The sequence below is a fragment of the Electrophorus electricus genome, chromosome 4 (assembly GCF_013358815.1).
Source record: "Electrophorus electricus isolate fEleEle1 chromosome 4, fEleEle1.pri, whole genome shotgun sequence".
Classification (NCBI taxonomy): domain Eukaryota; kingdom Metazoa; phylum Chordata; class Actinopteri; order Gymnotiformes; family Gymnotidae; genus Electrophorus; species Electrophorus electricus.
In genome coordinates, this window is record NC_049538.1 from 4,709,627 (window position 1) to 4,728,030 (window position 18,404).

Here is an 18,404-nt window from a genome sequence, read left to right on the forward strand (position 1 = left end):
TAGCGCTAATAATAAAGGGAAATAACTACCCAGCAGTGCTGTGCTGTGTGGACATGTATGCTACCATGTTCCCATCAGCATCCATTAATACCAGCCAGGCTTATATTTCCATCTCTTCACATCCTAATAACAATATCCATTTTAATTGCACTAGCGGGGCTCTGCAGGTACTGATGTGGTGAAGGCCCTGAGGATTGGACTTCCTGCTTATAGGGGATGACAGACACATCTGTAGGTCCTGTAGATCCAAGAAGGCTGTAGATCCTTGATGGAAAATCCAGTAGATCCTTGTGTTGGTCTTCTAGACCAGTCATATTATGCTCTCACTGCTGTGTAGGGTCAGAGCCTTAACTCAAGTGTACACTAACACTGCTGTGTAGGGTCAGAGCCTTAACTCAAGTGTACACTGACACTGCTGTGTAGGGTCAGAGCCTTAACTCAAGTGTACACTGACACTGCTGTGTAGGGTCAGAGCCTTAACTCAAGTGTACACTGACACTGCTGTGTAGGGTCAGAGCCTTAACTCAAGTGTACACTAACACTTCTGTGTAGGGTCAAAGCCTTAACTCAAGTGTACATTGACACTTCTGTGTAGGGTCAGAGCCTTAACTCAAGTGTACACTAACACTGCTGTGTAGGGTCAGAGCCTTAACTCAAGTGTACACTAACACTTCTGTGTAGGGTCAGAGCCTTAACTCAAGTGTACACTAACACTTCTGTGTAGGGTCAGAGCCTTAACTCAAGTGTACACTAACACTGCTGTGTAGGGTCAGAGCCTTAACTCAAGTGTACACTAACACTGCTGTGTAGGGTCAGAGCCTTAACTCAAGTGTACACTAACACTGCTGTGTAGGGTCAGAGCCTTAACTCAAGTGTACACTAACACTGCTGTGTAGGGTCAGAGCCTTAACTCACATGTGCACTAACACTCCTTTGTAGGATCAGAGTCTTAACTGAGTGCGGCCCTGAGTCTTACAAACAAAATGAAGAGAAATTAGAAAAACACCAGAATAAAGTAACTGGAAAACACGAGAGTTTTGATTTCTATGGATTTTTTTTTATCTGCCTGAATCTGTTGCCTGTTGTCCAAACTGCATATAAAACAGATAGTGCGAATGACTTTCTGGATAAGCAAAAAGTTTGTACTAACCATCCAGTGTTGCAGTAGAGTATTACATATAATTTATACCCAACAATAAGATTCTAGTTTACTGATCACATAGTGGAAACACATTCATGCACCTAAGACTGATATGACTCTAATGTCTCACAGATTGTAACAACGTGGACATGCCATTCTGTCGTTAAATGGATACCAATAATTCATTATCAAGACATTCACAGCACCATCATAAACCAGCGTTGCAAAAGCCTGTGAGGTCAGACGGCAGGTCCAGCTCCTAGTTTACGCCAGGCTTGTGCTTGCTGACGTGCAGTAAACAAGCGTTTACGGCGTCCACCCCAATCACAGGACGGCACTCGTGGGAATCCTGCTCCTGCCCTGCAGTCCTGGGCAGCAAATTGTAAGTGTGGGTGGTAACCGTTTAGCCCACACAACACACGGCGAAGAGGAGGAGCCCAACGTTTGACTGGCCGTCGGAGCTGCGTCTGTAGATGTGTGTAGTTGCAGGCCGCTTGTAGGCTGCGGTTAATGGACAAAGGGGTTTGCTGGGAGGGAATTCTTCATGGTACTAGACAGTTTCTTCTGAAGTTACGGGTGTAGCGCCACCTCCATGGCCTTCGCTGACATGATTTCCAACTCTAATTTGTGAAACGTATCAGGAAGAAAAGAAGTTCTTTAAAAGTTATTACTGTCTAATACTGTAGAAATGCAAAACATTCCTCCCCGTCTGATTCAGAGACTTCTCCGTCTGCATCCCTGTTGGCCAGGTACACCATCCAGGACCTGCTGGAGCATCCCTTCTTCCAGGAGAACAACGGCGTGCACGTGGAGCTGGCGGAGGAGGATGACATGATGAAGTCAGGCCTCAAGCTCTGGCTCCGCATGGATGACACCAAGAAGCTCCACGGCAAGTACAAGGACAATAACGCCATTGAGTTCCTCTTCGAGCTCTACAAGGACGTACCAGAGGAGGTGGCTCAGGAGATGGTAAGCGTCTGATTTCAGCGCATGGACTCTGATCGTTAAGATGATATTTTTATGGTGTATTTTGTCATGGTGGCCTTCATTATTCATGTTAACCAATTGAACACCTCGTTCAAGGATTTTTTCTTCCACATTGAATTCGCCATTTTATATTTACGTTTACGGCATCTATCAGACGCTCTTATCCAGAGCGACTTACAAAAGTGCTTCGTCATTTGCTCATAGAACACGTCCTAGCCAGTACAGTAGGTTGGGGTCCAATATACCAATGATCTAAAATACTGTAGAAATACAGGGATCACTGCTGATGCCTAGAAGTGCAAAATACATATAAGCTCTATAACAGACAACAATCAGTGTAATGAACAATAAGTACTAGAGTTTGTTAGTCAACATCAGTGTACAGTCTGAGAGCCCACATGCACTGTCAGCATTTCAGCTCGTGCTGTTTACAGCGATACCTGAACCGTTTTAAAGAGGAAGAGCCAGTTTTAACCCATGACCCTTTTAACCCATGACCCTGGATTGCTGTGTGTCGTCAGACTGCTCACACGCAGGCACTGTGATAAAGTGCTTGTGCTGTGGGGATTTTTGTGGGTCATAGGTCATAAGGTCAATGGTCAAAGGGTGCATTTCCTTTTGAAAGAAGAGGCACTTCTGTATCCACTTTGAGCGAAGACCTAGTTCTCTCTTCCCGCTCTGCTGTCCCCAGGTGGTGCTTGGCTTCGTCTGTGATGCTGACTACAAGATGGTGGCCAAAGCCATCCGTGACCGCGTCACCGCCATCAAGCGTAAGCGCGAGAAGTTCCGCCGGCAGGCCGTGGAGGCGCAGAAGAGGCGCCGAGGGGAGGCGATCGAGGAAGAGCCCGAGCACGGCGCAGAGGGCGAAGGTCCCGCCCCCGGCGCCCCGCCTCCTCGGGCCCGGCCTTTGGCCGAGCCCCCTGTATCCAGCCCGGCCCAAACTCCGCCCACCGTCACAGTGTCCGGCCCTGTGCCGTCCAGGGAGGATGGCTCCATAGACTCGGGGATTAACGCCAGCTTCGCAACAGAGGTGGAGGAGCCGGAGATGGAGCAGCAGCCGCTCTACAGCGTCCACCAGACCAGCTGCTCCTCGGCAGCCTGTGAGTGGACCGGACGTGGCTTTAGAGGCGTGGCTAATGTGGCTAGCATGGCTAACGTGGCTAATAGTGAATAGATGCTAACATCAGCAAGTCAATCTTTCATTCACTTGGTGAATCAATCAATCAGCCACCTTAATCTGCATGTGAGCTAATCATCCTAATCTGCATGTGAGCTAATCAAACTAATCTGCATGTGAACTAATCTGCTGATATGCAGAGGGTCCAGGCTTGTTTTCCCTTACTACAATGAGTGTACATATGAATGAAATCTGATATGAAGACTTTGACCCAGATAAGGTCACTGGTACTCCAAGAACACTTTGTGTGGGTGTGAGTGCAGAGTGCAGTTTGTGCTCAAAGAAACAGACGTACTGTATATAAATCAGATACAGCCAGTTAACCGTTAATCTGAAGTAAACACACTGAACTGGTCAAATGAAGACTAAAGAGAACTGACACTGGCCTGCAGGTCAAGACTAGGCTCAATCTGTGTCTTGGAAAGTCCAGCAGATCGAAACCCTTGTCTTGAGTCCCTGTCGGTCTCACTGTGTCCCTAGGTCCTTATGTAGTCCCAGTGTCTGAGGCTTACTGAGGGGTCTTCCCTCAGCCAATATCTGCTTTCCTCCCTCTCTGCTTACGTTGGTGTGCCTTTGGTGACTCTGGCTCCCTCCTGATCCACACGTGACACGTCTGCTCATTTTAATGCAGCATGAGCATTAGAGGCCGAGCGCATGCAAATAAATACATTTTCTTGATTTTGTCCCGGTTGCTATGGCAGCGGATTGCGAGACAGACGGCTACCTCAGCTCCTCTGGGCTTCAAGAACCATCGGAAAGCCTGCCCCCTGTGGCAAACCCCGCCTACCCTCCTGCGCCACGGCCCAATGAGACAGCACATGTCGAGGCTCCAGTGGCTGAAACCCCGCCCACCGAAGCACCACACGCCCAGGCTGTACCAGTCCCTGCCCTACGCTTCCCCTCAGTGAGTAGTCCCTGTGCAGGGGGCAGAGCTTGAGCTTATTAGCAGTGACCCTGCGGAGCCTTCGCTGGTTGTATTGATGAAAACAACAAAAGACATAAGTGGTATAGAGCTGTGAAAAGAGCAACAGCAACGAAGCGCCAGGGCACAGAAGGTGAACGGAATAACTAATAAGCGGGAGACTGAGAGCGGGAAAGTGGCAGGGAATGATGACGGACAGGGATCCGTGGGGGCGGCTTCCTGGCTGGGTCCCGGCAGGGCCACAGCAGATATGCAGTCAGAGGTTTAGCGAATGTGTTGCCTGATTCATTACTAGTGTTAGTCGGCTTTGTTCAGTTGTTAAGCCTGTTCGGGGGAAATGTCAGAAGCGTTCTAACGTGTGAATGGCAGGATCGCCACCACCAGTTCCTGTGTTGCTCTGCCTGTGTGTGTAGGTCAGGTTCCTCTGGCCTGGACTGCATGGGGGGAACAGCCACCATAATAACGTGCTTTTACATTTTGCCTCCCTCCCTCTCTCTCTCTCTCTCTCTCTCTCTCTCTCTCTCTCTCTCTTTGTCTTCTTTTCCTCTTTTTGTCTCTCTCTCTCTCTCTCTCTCTCTCTCTCTCTGTCTCTCTCTCTCTCTCTCTCTCTCTTTGTCTTCTTTTCCTCTTTTTGTCTCTCTCTCTCTGTGTCTCTCTCTCTCTCTCCCTCTCTCTCTCTCCCTCTCTCTGTGTCTTCTTTTCCTCTTTTTGTCTCTCTCTCTCTGTGTCTCTCTCTCTCTCTCCCTCTCTCTCTCTCCCTCTCTCTGTGTCTTCTTTTCCTCTTTTTGTCTCTCTCTCTCTCTTTCTCTCTCTTTCTCTCCTTCTTTCTCTCTTTCTCTCTCTATATATATATTTTACCCTCCTGCAGAGCATTGCCGTGTCCCATAATGCTGAGCGAACCCACTTCAGTGGTGCCAGTGGTTTCTCTTCTCCTGTCGACAGGTAACCATAGCAACCCACATTTAAACCTCATCACAGTATATTTCTGGTAGATTAATTTTGACATTAAGTTTCACAATTTCATCAGCTCTGTTGAAACAAACCAGGGCTTTTAGAATGTGATTCGTTAATAGTGGAAATTCACTGCAGTGCTTTGTTGAGGCACTAGGAATCCTGAATAATCCATGTGAACGGCTGTGTGTGTAAGATCACTGTAATGTCTGATAATCCCTGTGAAGGGTCATCCATGCATCTGTGGTAATGTATTCCATGTATTCTGATGCAATAGATATTGTCAGAGTCAGATTAGTGTCCCAACCAAAGACTTGTTCCCCACCCCGTCTAATAAGGTAACAACTAAAGGCTGCTGAAACATTTGTGATAGGGAAGTGTGTGTGTGTCTGTGTGTGTGTGTGTGTGTGTGTGGACATTTATTCCGTGCCCTTGTTTTGATGTTAAGAGTTAAGACGACATGTTCAGTGCTTTGTTGGCCTGACCAATCTGCTGTAAATTCAGAAGCAAGGTGACATATGACACACTCACCCACCACACACACACACACACACAAACACACACACTGGATCCTGTATGTAAATTCCAAAGCTAGTTGACACTAATGTTCTACGTATAAGTGCTTCTGTTTCTGTGTGACTCATGCGCACATGCACGCACGCACGCACACACACACACACACACACACACACACACACACACACACACACACACACACACACACACACACACAGAGTTCCTGTATGAGCAGGGTGTTGCGTGTCCAATACAGTAATCCTATGTGAAAGGGAGATCATGGTTTAAGTCAGGCATGAAATGGAGTTGACACCCAGCTCCCAGACACACAGCTCCAGCGAGAGTCTTGTGCCTCTGTTTCGTTCTGTCAGTCACAGATGTTTTCTCACTTCTGCTTGGGTCGGCTTGAACTTGCTATGCTACAGTTGGCAACAAATGCCCACAGCTGCCATAAAAGACACCCTTCTTATAGCGCCTGTAATAAGTACCGCAAGAGTCAGTTGAACGCGTTAGCTGTTATTTCAGCAGGTTTTTGCTGTGTACCGTTTATTCAGAATGTTGTATATTTTGTGGCTGTATTCATTTATCTGATGCTTTTTTCCACCTTTTGCTGACCGATTGTAGTCACATGATAACACGCCCCCATCCTCTGTTCACAGCTACGCCTCTGATGTCACATCCGGTTTGAGTGATGGGAATGAGGGCTTATCGGAAATTAACACCAAAGACCCCGGCAAACGCACAGGAAGCAAACTCCTCAGGAAGAGGGCTCGCTCACGGCTCCGCATAACAAGGGTACGGAGATGAGCGCACGCGGCGAAACATGCAGCTAAACCCGTTACACTGTCCCCACAGTTCATTCTGCTCTGTACTGCGCTCAGCAGGTCCACATCAGGGTCCGCAAACTACAAGCCAACGTGGTGAATTTCAGATAAATGTGTGTAGCGCATGCGTGTCAGCGTTGGTTCAGAACTGCACTCACATGGTCGCTCCCTCTCGCATGATCCAAGCTGTCAGATAAAGTGGATCGGGTGGTGGAGTGCCAGCTGCAGACCCACAACAGCAAGATGGTGACGTTCAAATTCGACCTGGACGGTGACAATCCTGAAGACATCACTGCTGTCATGGTGAGCTGCCACATCCCCAGGAACCACTTCACTAACACACTCTTTACTAACACGCTCTTCACCTATGTGCTCTTCACCAACGCGCTCTTCACCAACGCGCTCCTCACCTAGACACTCTTCACCGACGCGCTACTACACCAACGCACTTTTCAATAACGCGCTCTTCACCAACACGCTCTTCACCAACGCGCTCTACACCAACACGCTTACAGGACATGACAGGAGAAGACATCGAGGCCTTAGCTTCCGTGTTTGGGTTTATGCTAATCTCACCCGGATCCATCGTCCGGAATGTCAGTGAGGTAACCCCATGTACATTGGCCATTAGCTGCAAACTGAGCTTCCTTATGACGTCTCTGGTTGTACCACGCGTGTCTCTGGTTGTACCACACGTGTCTCTGGTTGTACCACGTGTGTCTACCTGATACTTTGACCTTTTACCTCTTGTCCCAAAACCCCTCCTAATAAAAATAGCATAGCATAGCCATTACTGGTTCTGAGTTATAGTTAGCTAATGATATAATATACTAATAGGCCAAACAGTCCACTAGCTTTCATTTCATGTGTTAAGCACATTTTAGGCTGAAACTAGGAACAGTTCAAAGCAGATGGCCAATGTTTTCCAATAAGCATAATGCTGGTTAGCCAGTGTATCTAATACAGATGTAGGCTGATTTAGTCCTGAGTGCACAGGACATGTTGTTCAGCCATGTTCAGTTGTAACTGGGGCCACTGGAGGTCTGTTTAAGCTGCAGCTGTTATGGGCCATGCTGCCTCCGTTCAGCCAGTCTGTATCGCCATGTTATTTGGTTTTTGTGTGTGTGTGTGTGTGTGTGTGTGTGTGTGTGTGTGTGTGTGTGTGTGTGTGCATGCCTGTCTGTTATTGTCAACACATTTTGGTCTGCCACCGCCTTATTGTGAGCCATCAGTCAGACTGTGGACTAGTTTTGCTGACTGTTCATCTACAGGATGCGCCACAATACCCCACAATACTCTACAATTACCCATAATGCCTGCAATACTTCACAATAGTCCACAATTCCCCACAATACTACACAACACTCCACAATGTCCCACAATATTCCGCAACATTCCACAGTACTCCACAATACCACATATTGCTTTCATATTCATTCACATGCCATTCTGATGCCTATTTGCAGGCATACAATGAGTTCATCCTGCCGACAGAGAAGGAGGGATTCCTGCTTCGTATGAGAGACATTATCCGACGCGCCGAGGCCCTCATGAAGAGAGAGCCCCTGGGGGGGCTGGACCCCTCCAACGCCCTGCGCCTGCCCTCCCTGAACGTGGCAGGGACCCTCTCAGCCTCCCATGTGAGTTTCAGGCCTTTCCGGCGCTTCAGGAATGTTGTACCAAAACCAGCCTCCAAAATTAAAGGCAGCTTTTCAGTTGAGAATCATGGCGGTCATGAGTGAGTTCTGACTGATTAACGGAGCGCTATGTGTGGCAGAAGGATATTTGCACAAATGACATTGTTTCTGAGGACTGTGTCGTTTATTTCCAGCGTTTGCTGACAGAATGGTCCATTTCAGCAGTGAGCCACACACACTCCCGGGGCTGTGCCTCACAGTGTTCTGAGCCACTCTGTGTTCATGTATTGAAAGGGTTCTTCACTGAAGAGCCAACAGTGTGACCAGAATAGAACTACATAATCCTACAGCCCTACTGCTCCCAGTCACATTTGACCTACTAACCTTTCATCTCCCAGGGTTTCACCCTCGCGCTCTCTCTCTCTCTCTCTCTCTCTCTTTCTCTCTCTCTCTCCCTCTCTCTCTTCTTTTCACTTCCCAAAAATTAGAATCGTGCCTCATTGCCCCAAATGGTTTGGTGGCTGTAGCTGATGTGGACTAAGCACTACCTCGTGCTTGCGATTACTGTTCTGAGACAGGAGTCGTGTATGGGAAGGAAGAGTTTGGGGAGGTTAGGTGTTTATCCAAGATCCCCCTCTAGGAATGCTGAGTTTCGATGACTTTTGCTGGAATTAATTCAGACTTGTTTAACTGGAGTTAATGCGCCGCTGCTGTTGTGAAAAGGCACGGCCATGCAGGCAAGCCAAAGTGATCATCTTTGCTCGCACAGCAAGGATAATCACAAACAGTTGCTTCCTTACTTGTTAATTACTCACTACTAATCTGTAAGGAATATTAGAAAGCGCAAACTTCACCGTAACCGTGGGCTGTGCTATTCAGGCTGACCTAAAGTGTTTTTAGCATAAACATCAGGTATCATTAGGAGGCAGTTGAGAGGGGGCATATCCCTGTGGAGGCTGTCCTGGAGTCAGTAAACAGTGAAGTCTGTTTAGTGTGTTCATTGTCAAGTCCAATGCCTAATGTGTGTCCTTTCACAGCCGAACCTACACACCCAGGGGCTGGCGCGCACACACTCCTCTTCCTCCCTGCCAGGTAACACACCCACACACTGCACGGACCGTTGCGTGCACTATGTATAAGGAGACGTCCACGTTTCATTCTCGTATCTTGGGCATGCGCTTCTTACGTTTCTCTCCAGATGCCCCACCAACAGCAACAGTGTTGATCGTTTGCATGTTTCAGACTTCGCAGGGGTTAGTGTGGCTCAGGTGACCCGAGGCTCCTCCCCTGGGCTGGGCGGAGACTATTACCTCGATCCCGATGCCGCCATGCCAGTGCGCCCCCTCCGATCCCAGTCCTTCCACACCTCAGGTACCTCGGGCACCCGTGCTTATCCACCCATCAATGCAGCCTCGCTACCCTCCCATATCATAGCAGCCCATTCCTCTAGTGACCTGTGATCTGTGATCTAGTGATCTATTTTAGATTTCACTGCACAGCTCCCTGATACCGACTACTTAGTTCTGCACCTCCTTCTTTTCCTGTATGTACGTGTGTCACTCAGATTACACAGCAGCACCTCCAGGACAGGTGACACATGGCTCCTCCCCTGGGGTGGGCGAAGACCTCTATCATGACCCCGACGCCAGATCACCTGTCCGCCCCTTTCGCTCCCAGTCCTTCCACACCTCAGGTACTCATATCTGCTATCATTCCATCCCATATCTATCTAGAGAGCGACAGGTAGAGGCTGGTCGACTGGCTGTAGTGCGGCTGTTCTCCTCAGTCTTCTACGACTGCACCATGTGCTGTGTTCACTCGCGTCTGAGCCCTGTTGTCTCCTGGAGAGGTGTGGCAGAAACATACTCCAGACACCAGCACGCGTTCCTTCGTCCGTCACCTGACTCATATCCACTGAATGCCTGAGGTACTATGAAGTGCTGCCAGCCTCCCTCTGTCCGCCACAGTCCTTCAGCCCAGATGCAGTAATCTCCGAACGCTCGCCCAGCTGTGCGTTGTTGTGGGTTTTTCACTCTTGCTAGGTTAGACTGGCTGCTAGAGATGAGCGGCCGGACGCTCGTTAGCCGCCCGTTAGCCACAGCGCTCGTTGGCGACCCGTTAGCTTTCTGCTGCCCCGTTGACGTGGGCGGACCGGACCAAGCTTTGGTCTGGGTGTCCGGTCACATCATGTAGCGACGTGTGGTGCGGACGATCCGCGGCCCTGCCCGCTTCTCTCATCCAGCTGCCCTGAGGCGGGACTGAGGCGGGGCTGAGGCGGGGCTGAGGCAGGACTGAGGCGGGACTGAGGCGGAACTGAGGCGGGGCTGAGGCGGGGCTCTGTCGCCCTGACGGGCCCTATAATGCTCTGATCGATTCATGAGGCCAGTGGTTCTGGAGCAGAATTCTGTGTTCCCCGTCTGTTCAGGCGGGTGACGGCACCATCCATGTCCCGCTCTACTCCCGCCTGTCCCCACCCCAGCCTCCCTCCCCCAAGATGAAAAGCACAGGAGATCAAAACAGCCCCGTGTCCGTGGCGACGGCAGTCTGATGGCAGCGGCGGACTCAGCCAGGGTGGGCCTTGATGCGTTTGATGCAGGCTGGTTTGGAGCACAACGGGTGGATTTCATTAGTACGGACGGAAGAACAGCTTTAGCAGGGAACTCTTCCTCTACACTGTGTGTGTGTGTGTGTGTGTAACCTTATGTCCTGATATATAATAATAAATATGCGTGCATGTGTGTATGTGTGTGTGTGTAAATATCTACATCTGAGTTTGTGTGCATGTCTGTGTGTGTGCTCAGTCTCTGAAAGGCCTATTTGTGGCAGGCACTGTTCAGAATTGCCTGCACGCGTGCACACACACGCGCGCACACACACAGGCTGTAGATCATGTCCTGTGCACAAAGTGTAAGGCGAGGCAGGCCTGATCTCTGCACCGCCGTCTGTGGGACACACCCTCCACTCTTCCTTCTCGAACTCACATACGGAGTGTGCTAAGAAATTCTCACACTGCACGATTCAAGCCTTTCAGAGACGTAATGCAGGAACGTCACTCTCAAGTGAAAGCCCAGGAAGACGTGCACTTTTCAAAAGCCCCTCATATTTCAGTGATTTAATGCAGGCAACATGGAAACCTGGCTGTGGTCCTAGCCATGAGCCTGAAGGCATGTTATGTAATCCCACTGAATACTGATGTCTTTCTTCCCTTCAGTGATCGCAGTGCTGTGATCCACATACTCCTGCTTCTGTTATGCCATTTGTACCTTATGATACTATTTCGGGCTTTTTAAAAAATATTTCAAACTTTTGCTTTATCTTGGGTTTTTTTTTTTTTTTTTCCCAGTGGTAGTAGCAGCCAGTTCCCACATGCTAACTATGCCTCCCTTTTTGCTGTGTACATGACTCTCTTTCTTAACTGACTACATTACCCAGAAATCCTCCGGCCTGAGAAAAGGCAGACCCCCACCAATATGCCCGTTTTAGTTTTGCTTTGTAAAGGAGTGAAGAGTGCTCGCACACGCTGTTCACAGGTCTACTTTGGTGTCTCTGTTCTCTGTTTCTGCCTCAGGTGCCTCCCAGCCCCACCCTCCTCCTGCCTCCCACTACCCACAATACCCCAGCGCCGACGTTCGGCCCCTGCTATTGCCCAACCAGATGCCTGCCGTGCCCCTCCAGTACCCCCAACCGCCGTTCCTGCCCAACTCCCCCTACCCCTACCCGTACTTGGTCAACCAGGTGCCCCCGCAAGCCTTCGTCAACCCGCCTCCACACGCCCAACTCGCCAGCAGCTCCGCCCCCTATCCCGCCCCCTCTCCCGCAGCTCAGCAAGCAGGGGGCGCCGCTCCGGACGACAGTAGCCCTCTGTCGCCCCCTGCTGCCCACAGCATGCCTCCGAGCGTGCAGGCTCCCGGCCTGTGGCCCGGCCACTCTGAGCAGCCGCTCCTGTCCCTGGCCAACGTGCTGTCGCTGGCCATGAGCGTGGCCCAGTCCCTCATGCCCCCGGAGACTATGGCCAGCAGCCTTCCACAGGGCTTCCTGCCAGGCTACGCACCCGCGTACGGGCCACGGCTCTCGGCCACGGGCCGAAACCAGGTGCCGAGCCAGCGGGGGGCGCCGCTAGCGGGCCAGCTCGCGGACGCGGGCCCGCACTCGGACAACCCCGCGCAGGCTCTGAGCCTCAGGCCAGAGCGGCGCGAGGAGATCCCCGCGTCAGCTCAGCCAGGGAACGTGAGCTCATCTGGGGGCTCGCAAGGAGTGGCTGCAGGGCCGCCCACAGCGGCCAGGCAGCCTACTGGGAGCCCGGCTGCAGGGCCCCTGGAGAGCCCCCGGGCGGAACTCCAGGCAGGCCTCAGAGAGCAGCAACAAAAGCAGGTGGAGAGGTCCTCCATCTCCTCCTCTAGCTCCACCACTTTCTCCACCAGCTTCTCGAGCAGCTCCCGAGACTCCTCTACCTCAGTCAGCCCACAGAACACAGTAAGTACTACGCAGTACACACACAGCCTTCAAAATGCTCCCAGATTACCAGAGTTGTGCTCCTGTCCAGCCGGCCGCTGGTGTAGAACAGAGAGCCAGACAGCCTCTGCCGTAAGATCAAGCAGGGGGCGGGGCCTTTACCCCGAACTTGTTCTACAAGCACAAACCTAAACCTGTTCTCTAAATAGTACAGTCAAGGTCATACCAATGCAGGTGAATCCCTAAACCTGTTCCTAACATGTTGCAACTCCGACACACACACACACACACACACACACACACACACACACACACACACACACACACAAACACAGACAGAGACACAGACAGAGCCAGTTGCTAGTAGTCAACAGCAGATATTGTTATTTCAGCACCTAAACTGTTTACTATGGTCTATGTGCTGTGTGCAAGCTGTAATGTAGTTACAGGGTGTGTGTGTGTGTGTGTGTGTGTGTGTTCTCTCCCCCACCTATTACAGGTATCTTCTCTGATTGGGTCTAATACTGCTGTGAGACTGTCCCCTATATCTGAGGGTGAGACCAACTACACACACACACACACACACACACACACACACAAACACCAGTCAATAAGTTAGAGGGATAGGTTAACACACACACACATATAATAGTTAATAGTAGTGTCAGTAGAGCAGTGCAGTATCAGATGGCTTGTTCCCCAAACACACACACACACACACTCAGTTTGTCAACTGTTCAGTCCATTCAGATAAGCGCTGATAGGGAAGTGTAGGGTCGATGCAGAGTCGACTATATATACACATGCACTCAGTAAGCACAAACACTCCCTTATACCATGTAACTGAATGCAGGTAGAGCAGCAAGACACACACACACACAAAAGCAGGTCATACATACATAGTGTGTCTCTGCTCAGCTGAGGTTTGCTGGAGCTTCACCTCTGGTTTATTATTGTACTCTGGTCTTGTTTGTCATCGACACATAACCAGCCCTGATAAGACGGTATCGGGAACAGCCTTTCTCTCTCAAGCAGCGGGAGCAATGCTGAATACTTCCAAGCTGTTTACCTTTCTAACAGAAAATGTTACATTGTGAGCTATTGTGTTATATGTGTCAGTTATAAAACAACAACAGCCACAACCAAAAACCAATGTTTCCAAAGACTTTATGTGAGATTTCCCCCTAGAGTTAAAACACATAATGGCAGCTTTAGAGATGCTAGTTACGGTTTGTTTGCCCTTTGTGTTTTCAGTCAAGTGGTTTTGGGTGGAGAGTCTCATTCAGAATAATTTCCTATTTGGACACCCCCTTTACTTACAAGTAACTTGAGTTTAAGGACCAGTTTTTCGAGTTACATGCTAAGTCTAGTGGGTACCATATCAGCCTTATTACTTTTCACTTGTCAAATAGATTTACTGTGTGTTCAGCAAAGGAAAACAATTCTGTTATCAAATGATCTGTAACCATCTGCCTGCAGATAAAAAGCCTGTCATCACCGTGGGACGATTTCAGGTCAGTCTCAGTAAAGAGATGACCCCACCCACAACTCCACAACCCTGCTCACCAACACCGCCCCTGGCCCCGACACTCTGTGACCACAGCCAATCAGAGTACAGCACCGTGGAACAGGGGGAATCAGAAACCAGCCTTAGCACTGTCGCTGTGGCTTCTGCTGGCAAAGGACCCACTGAGCCACTGAACGACCACAGCAGCACCCCCTGCTGGACTGGAGACGGGACCCCAGAGAACCGAACGGTTGAAGCGGAGGGCGGTGACAGTGCTAGCGATGGTCGAGAGGACACAAGGGAAGGCAAGGCAAGACGCAGGAGGATAAACCTGAGCATGTGGGAGGGTCCGGCGGGGGGCGCCGCCTACGCAAGCGTGAACCAGCCATGGACGATGAGGTACACGCGCAGCACCTCCTACGCCAGCAGCGACGAGACGGAGAGCGAGGACGAGGACATGTCGGAGGAGTTTCAGGAGCTACGCGAGAGGTGGGTCTCAGCATGCTCGCGGCGTGCTCGCGGCGTGTCTGTGGGCCCTACAGGAAGCCGGGGCAACAGAACGGGATGTGCTTTCTCCACAGTCGCAAAAACAAAAGGAATTTCACAAACAATGGAGGGCATTCTTTTTTAATGTTTCAGGAAAATCAAGCTTCCTGCTGTGTTGACACTTACCGCGTCAGACACTCTGGTATCTCATCCAAAACCAGGCGGCACACACGGAGAACAAGTACGCACTCAATGAGTCCCCCGAGTGCATGCAGCTCATGCCAAGTGCTGGAGTGGTCCAGGACGCTTTCTCAGCCTGACGCTGGATTTGTCTTAGGGCCTTGTTTCATGATGCCAGTGATGATCTTGGCCTTATGCAAAACCAAGACCAAACCAAGCACTAACTCGCTTTCTCTCTCTCTCTCTCTTTCTCACTCTCTCTCTCTCTCTCTCTCTCTCTCTCTCTCTCTCTCTCGCTCCCTCTCTCAGGCACCTGAGTGAGGTACAGACTCTCCAGGCCTCTCAGAAGCGGGAGATTGAGGAGCTGTACGAGCGCATGGGGAAGGTCCCCCCTCCGGGCATCGTGTCTCCTGCCGCCATGCTGTCCAGCCGCCAACGTCGGCTCTCCAAGAACGGCGGCTACCCCTCCTCCCGCAGGAACAGCCTGCAGAGACTCGACATACTGCCTCCTACTGGTAGGGCTCGGGCCGCAAACACTCAGGGAACCAATTAACGAATCAAGAAATCAAGCCGTCAGTGAGCCATTATAGCAAGAGTATAGGTGTGAGCGGATTATCAAATCACCTCTTTTCACGTACGTCCTGAGTCTCCACCTGAGCCGAAGGTGTGTAGAGTTAATAATGGTCTACAGTACAGGTGTCGTTTACACTGGGGGCAATGTGGAAATGTCCGAAAAAGCATGCTCAGAAAACATTAGCGTTTCCTTTACAAGCCACTTCATTTATTCATTTGAGGGTCAGCTGGACTGACCGCCTCACCCAGCCCTTGTCCTCGTCCCCAGCACGTGGCACTGCAGAATTACTCCCACGCTCACGGTTAACAGGCCGGCTTATTTTTGTCAGGTTGCCGGTTAAGCTCTCAAATGAGTCGAGTGAGTGGTAGAGTAGGATGTTTCTTTAATGAATGTGTTTGATCTGTGCTTTCTGTCTTTCATGTTCTCTCTCTCTCTTCCCCCAGGAATCATGTGGAATAACTCGGTAAGCAGCAGCAGCAGTGGCTCTCAGGAGAGAGCATCTAAAGGCGTGACTTTTGCTTCTGACTACGCTAGAGTGGTGAGCGCCCCCTGGCGACTCCCCTCCACCACACGCCTAAACCCGATTCACTGTCACGCCACACACCTCTTACGCTCAGCGGCCAATAACGTTATTACATAATGTCCCCAGCTCTTACATGGGTAATTCAAACATTAGACTCTTTCACACAAACTTAGTTTTGTAAGTCATGATATGACTTTGGAATTTTAATTGGCATGTTGCAAGTTCTGGGCTATGGGCCTACATTCACAAAAGCAAAAGGTTTAGTCTGAGATGAGCTCCAGGGGTTTAGTCTGAGATGAGCTCCTGGGGTTTAGTCTGAGATGAGCTCCTGGGGTTTAGTCTGAGATGAGCTCCTGGGGTTTAGTCTGAGATGACCAGTGCTCAGAGACTAATCCTCCTTCTCTCTCTCTTTCAGTGACATTGTCTCCTGCTCAGAGGACAGCGTGACCTTCTGACAGCGTGACCTCCTGACAGCGTGACCTTCTCCTGAGTCATAAGGGCGTCTCAGTATGTAGTTGCTGGCACTTGTTAGCGGTGGAGTGGTCATCGTTAAGCACCTTGCTTTTCCTTGATCCTAACATTAACCATGTTGATGGGAAGTCATTGTTTTGTGTGTTTCGTTTATGTAGCAAAATCGCCCCCTGCTGATGTGGTGTCTGAGCTACAGCTCAGTATCTGCATGAATAACAATTGATTGACTTTTTTGAATTTACCAATAAACTTTTCATTTTTAAGGAAATTATTATTCATATTATCTTTGCAAAGAACAAGTTGGCAAATGTGCTAAGTTTAGATATTTGATAACAGATAAAACTTTGAATTTAATTTAAATCAAATATTTCAAACTATTTTTAACATTTAATAGGTAATAGAACAAATGCATATTTAATTTCAAACTTTTGCACAGATCAGTTCTGTAATGCTGTTTCATATAACTCCAAGTTCAGATTTTCTTTGGGTTCAAATCACTTTCAAATCAGTATTGCTTTCATTTCTGGACAGCTGATGCTTCAGACAACCTCTCAGATACGTCTACGTGCTACATAAAGAAAACATGGTCAAGCCACAAGTCTCTTTGCTTATACAGAACAAAAACTTGTAAAAGAATTTAAGAAAGAGTCCAAATGTGTCTTAGATGTAATGAGATGTGTTTTTGGTCATCTTTCCCTAGCCAGATCTAGTCAGGGAGTGCCAGCCTGACAGCGGAGATTTGTTTTACACGCCTCATTTTTGCTGACATCCAGTTGACTGCAGCAACATAACATCATATCATAACATACTCACCCTCTGCCTATTACACAACCGTCTAGACACTCTGCTGTGATTTTAGGTCAAAAACTACACCTTTATTAAAAAAAGGCCTCCAATCTTATGATATCTGACAGTGACACCACCCTTTGTTAACCCTTCGCTTGTTCTCCTCACCGTTCCTTGGTTGGTTGTGTTCCTGTAGAATATGACAAGTCATTTTTCTTCATCGCGCTCTCAGTAGAGGTTTCCTGTGTCTTTACCCAGATGAACTGAAATGCACTTTCAACACGGCACTTGCCCACACATGCCACACGCGGTGTGTAAATATGAGCGGCTTTTATGTATGATGCGATTAACCACGTGGCCCAAGGCCTTCATCTGTGCAGCACAGCCGTGCAAACCAACGTGATCCAGTCAAATAATACATGACAGTATGATGAAACTGAAACTGTGAAATATAAACATGAAATGCCTTAAACTGTCCCTGGTTGGAGAGACTCCTGAAAATATAACAGATTGTATTCTTCTAGGAACCTGAGAGATGTTATATATATATATATATATATATATATATATAGTGTATTATATTGTGTTAAGAAATATTGTTGTACCGCCATGAAGACTCCTATTATTTTTTACCCTTATATTTTCACTCTTGTTTTCAAAACAATGATTGTAAGTATTCATAATAAAAACTTGAATAAAACCGGTTACTACGGGCCTCTGCGTTTGAGTGTGTGTTCCTGACTGAATTTAAAAACCAATCCAAAACCAAAGCTAATTCAGTCCCCAAACATGACTAAATGTCTGAAATGCATTCATGCTCTACAACAGCATGCTATAACAGTGAATGTGACTGTGAATGGTATGAATAGTATATGTACGTACACTTCACATTATTTACACACACACACACACACATACATACACACACACACGTACACATACACACACACACATACATACACACACAAATATACACACACACACAACGGATTCTGAAACCTTGGTGTACACTGTATATTGTGTTGTGGATTTCATTGAAAATGCATATAACCGCCATTTTTAGCCTTCAGTCTATACTTAATCATAACAATGAAGTGAAACCTGTTTTTCATGAGTTTGAAAAATCTAAATGAAAAACTGAAATCTCTTATTTAGCGAAGTGTTCAGATCCTTAGCAGTGGCACTCCGGAGTGTGCCGAGGGCCATTCCGACGGGGTTGTTTTGTGCGGACAGCTCATCACTGTTGTGCAGAAATCTCTCACTGAGGCAC

The 18,404-nt window shown here is 48.9% G+C and overlaps 1 protein-coding gene across 2 annotated transcripts in view; it reads left to right on the forward strand.

Annotated features, from left to right (window-relative positions):
* The window catches only part of wnk4b (WNK lysine deficient protein kinase 4b), a 45,809-nt gene extending 29,202 nt beyond the window's left edge, over nucleotides 1-16,607 (forward strand). The window contains exons 6-21 of one of the 2 annotated variants that reach the window (XM_035525720.1): nucleotides 1,891-2,110; nucleotides 2,820-3,228; nucleotides 4,007-4,209; nucleotides 5,096-5,169; nucleotides 6,354-6,489; nucleotides 6,705-6,821; nucleotides 7,985-8,158; nucleotides 9,193-9,247; nucleotides 9,398-9,526; nucleotides 9,720-9,848; nucleotides 11,724-12,628; nucleotides 13,107-13,161; nucleotides 14,087-14,603; nucleotides 15,090-15,295; nucleotides 15,798-15,892; nucleotides 16,293-16,607. In XM_035525720.1, the coding sequence (XP_035381613.1) occupies nucleotides 1,891-2,110; nucleotides 2,820-3,228; nucleotides 4,007-4,209; nucleotides 5,096-5,169; nucleotides 6,354-6,489; nucleotides 6,705-6,821; nucleotides 7,985-8,158; nucleotides 9,193-9,247; nucleotides 9,398-9,526; nucleotides 9,720-9,848; nucleotides 11,724-12,628; nucleotides 13,107-13,161; nucleotides 14,087-14,603; nucleotides 15,090-15,295; nucleotides 15,798-15,892; nucleotides 16,293-16,295 (3,427 nt within the window). In that variant the 3' untranslated portion in view covers nucleotides 16,296-16,607. The remainder of the gene's footprint in view (nucleotides 1-1,890; nucleotides 2,111-2,819; nucleotides 3,229-4,006; nucleotides 4,210-5,095; nucleotides 5,170-6,353; nucleotides 6,490-6,704; nucleotides 6,822-7,984; nucleotides 8,159-9,192; nucleotides 9,248-9,397; nucleotides 9,527-9,719; nucleotides 9,849-11,723; nucleotides 12,629-13,106; nucleotides 13,162-14,086; nucleotides 14,604-15,089; nucleotides 15,296-15,797; nucleotides 15,893-16,292) is intronic. The other variant, XM_035525721.1, reaches the window with a different exon arrangement.
* Nucleotides 16,608-18,404: the final 1,797 nt, after the last annotated feature.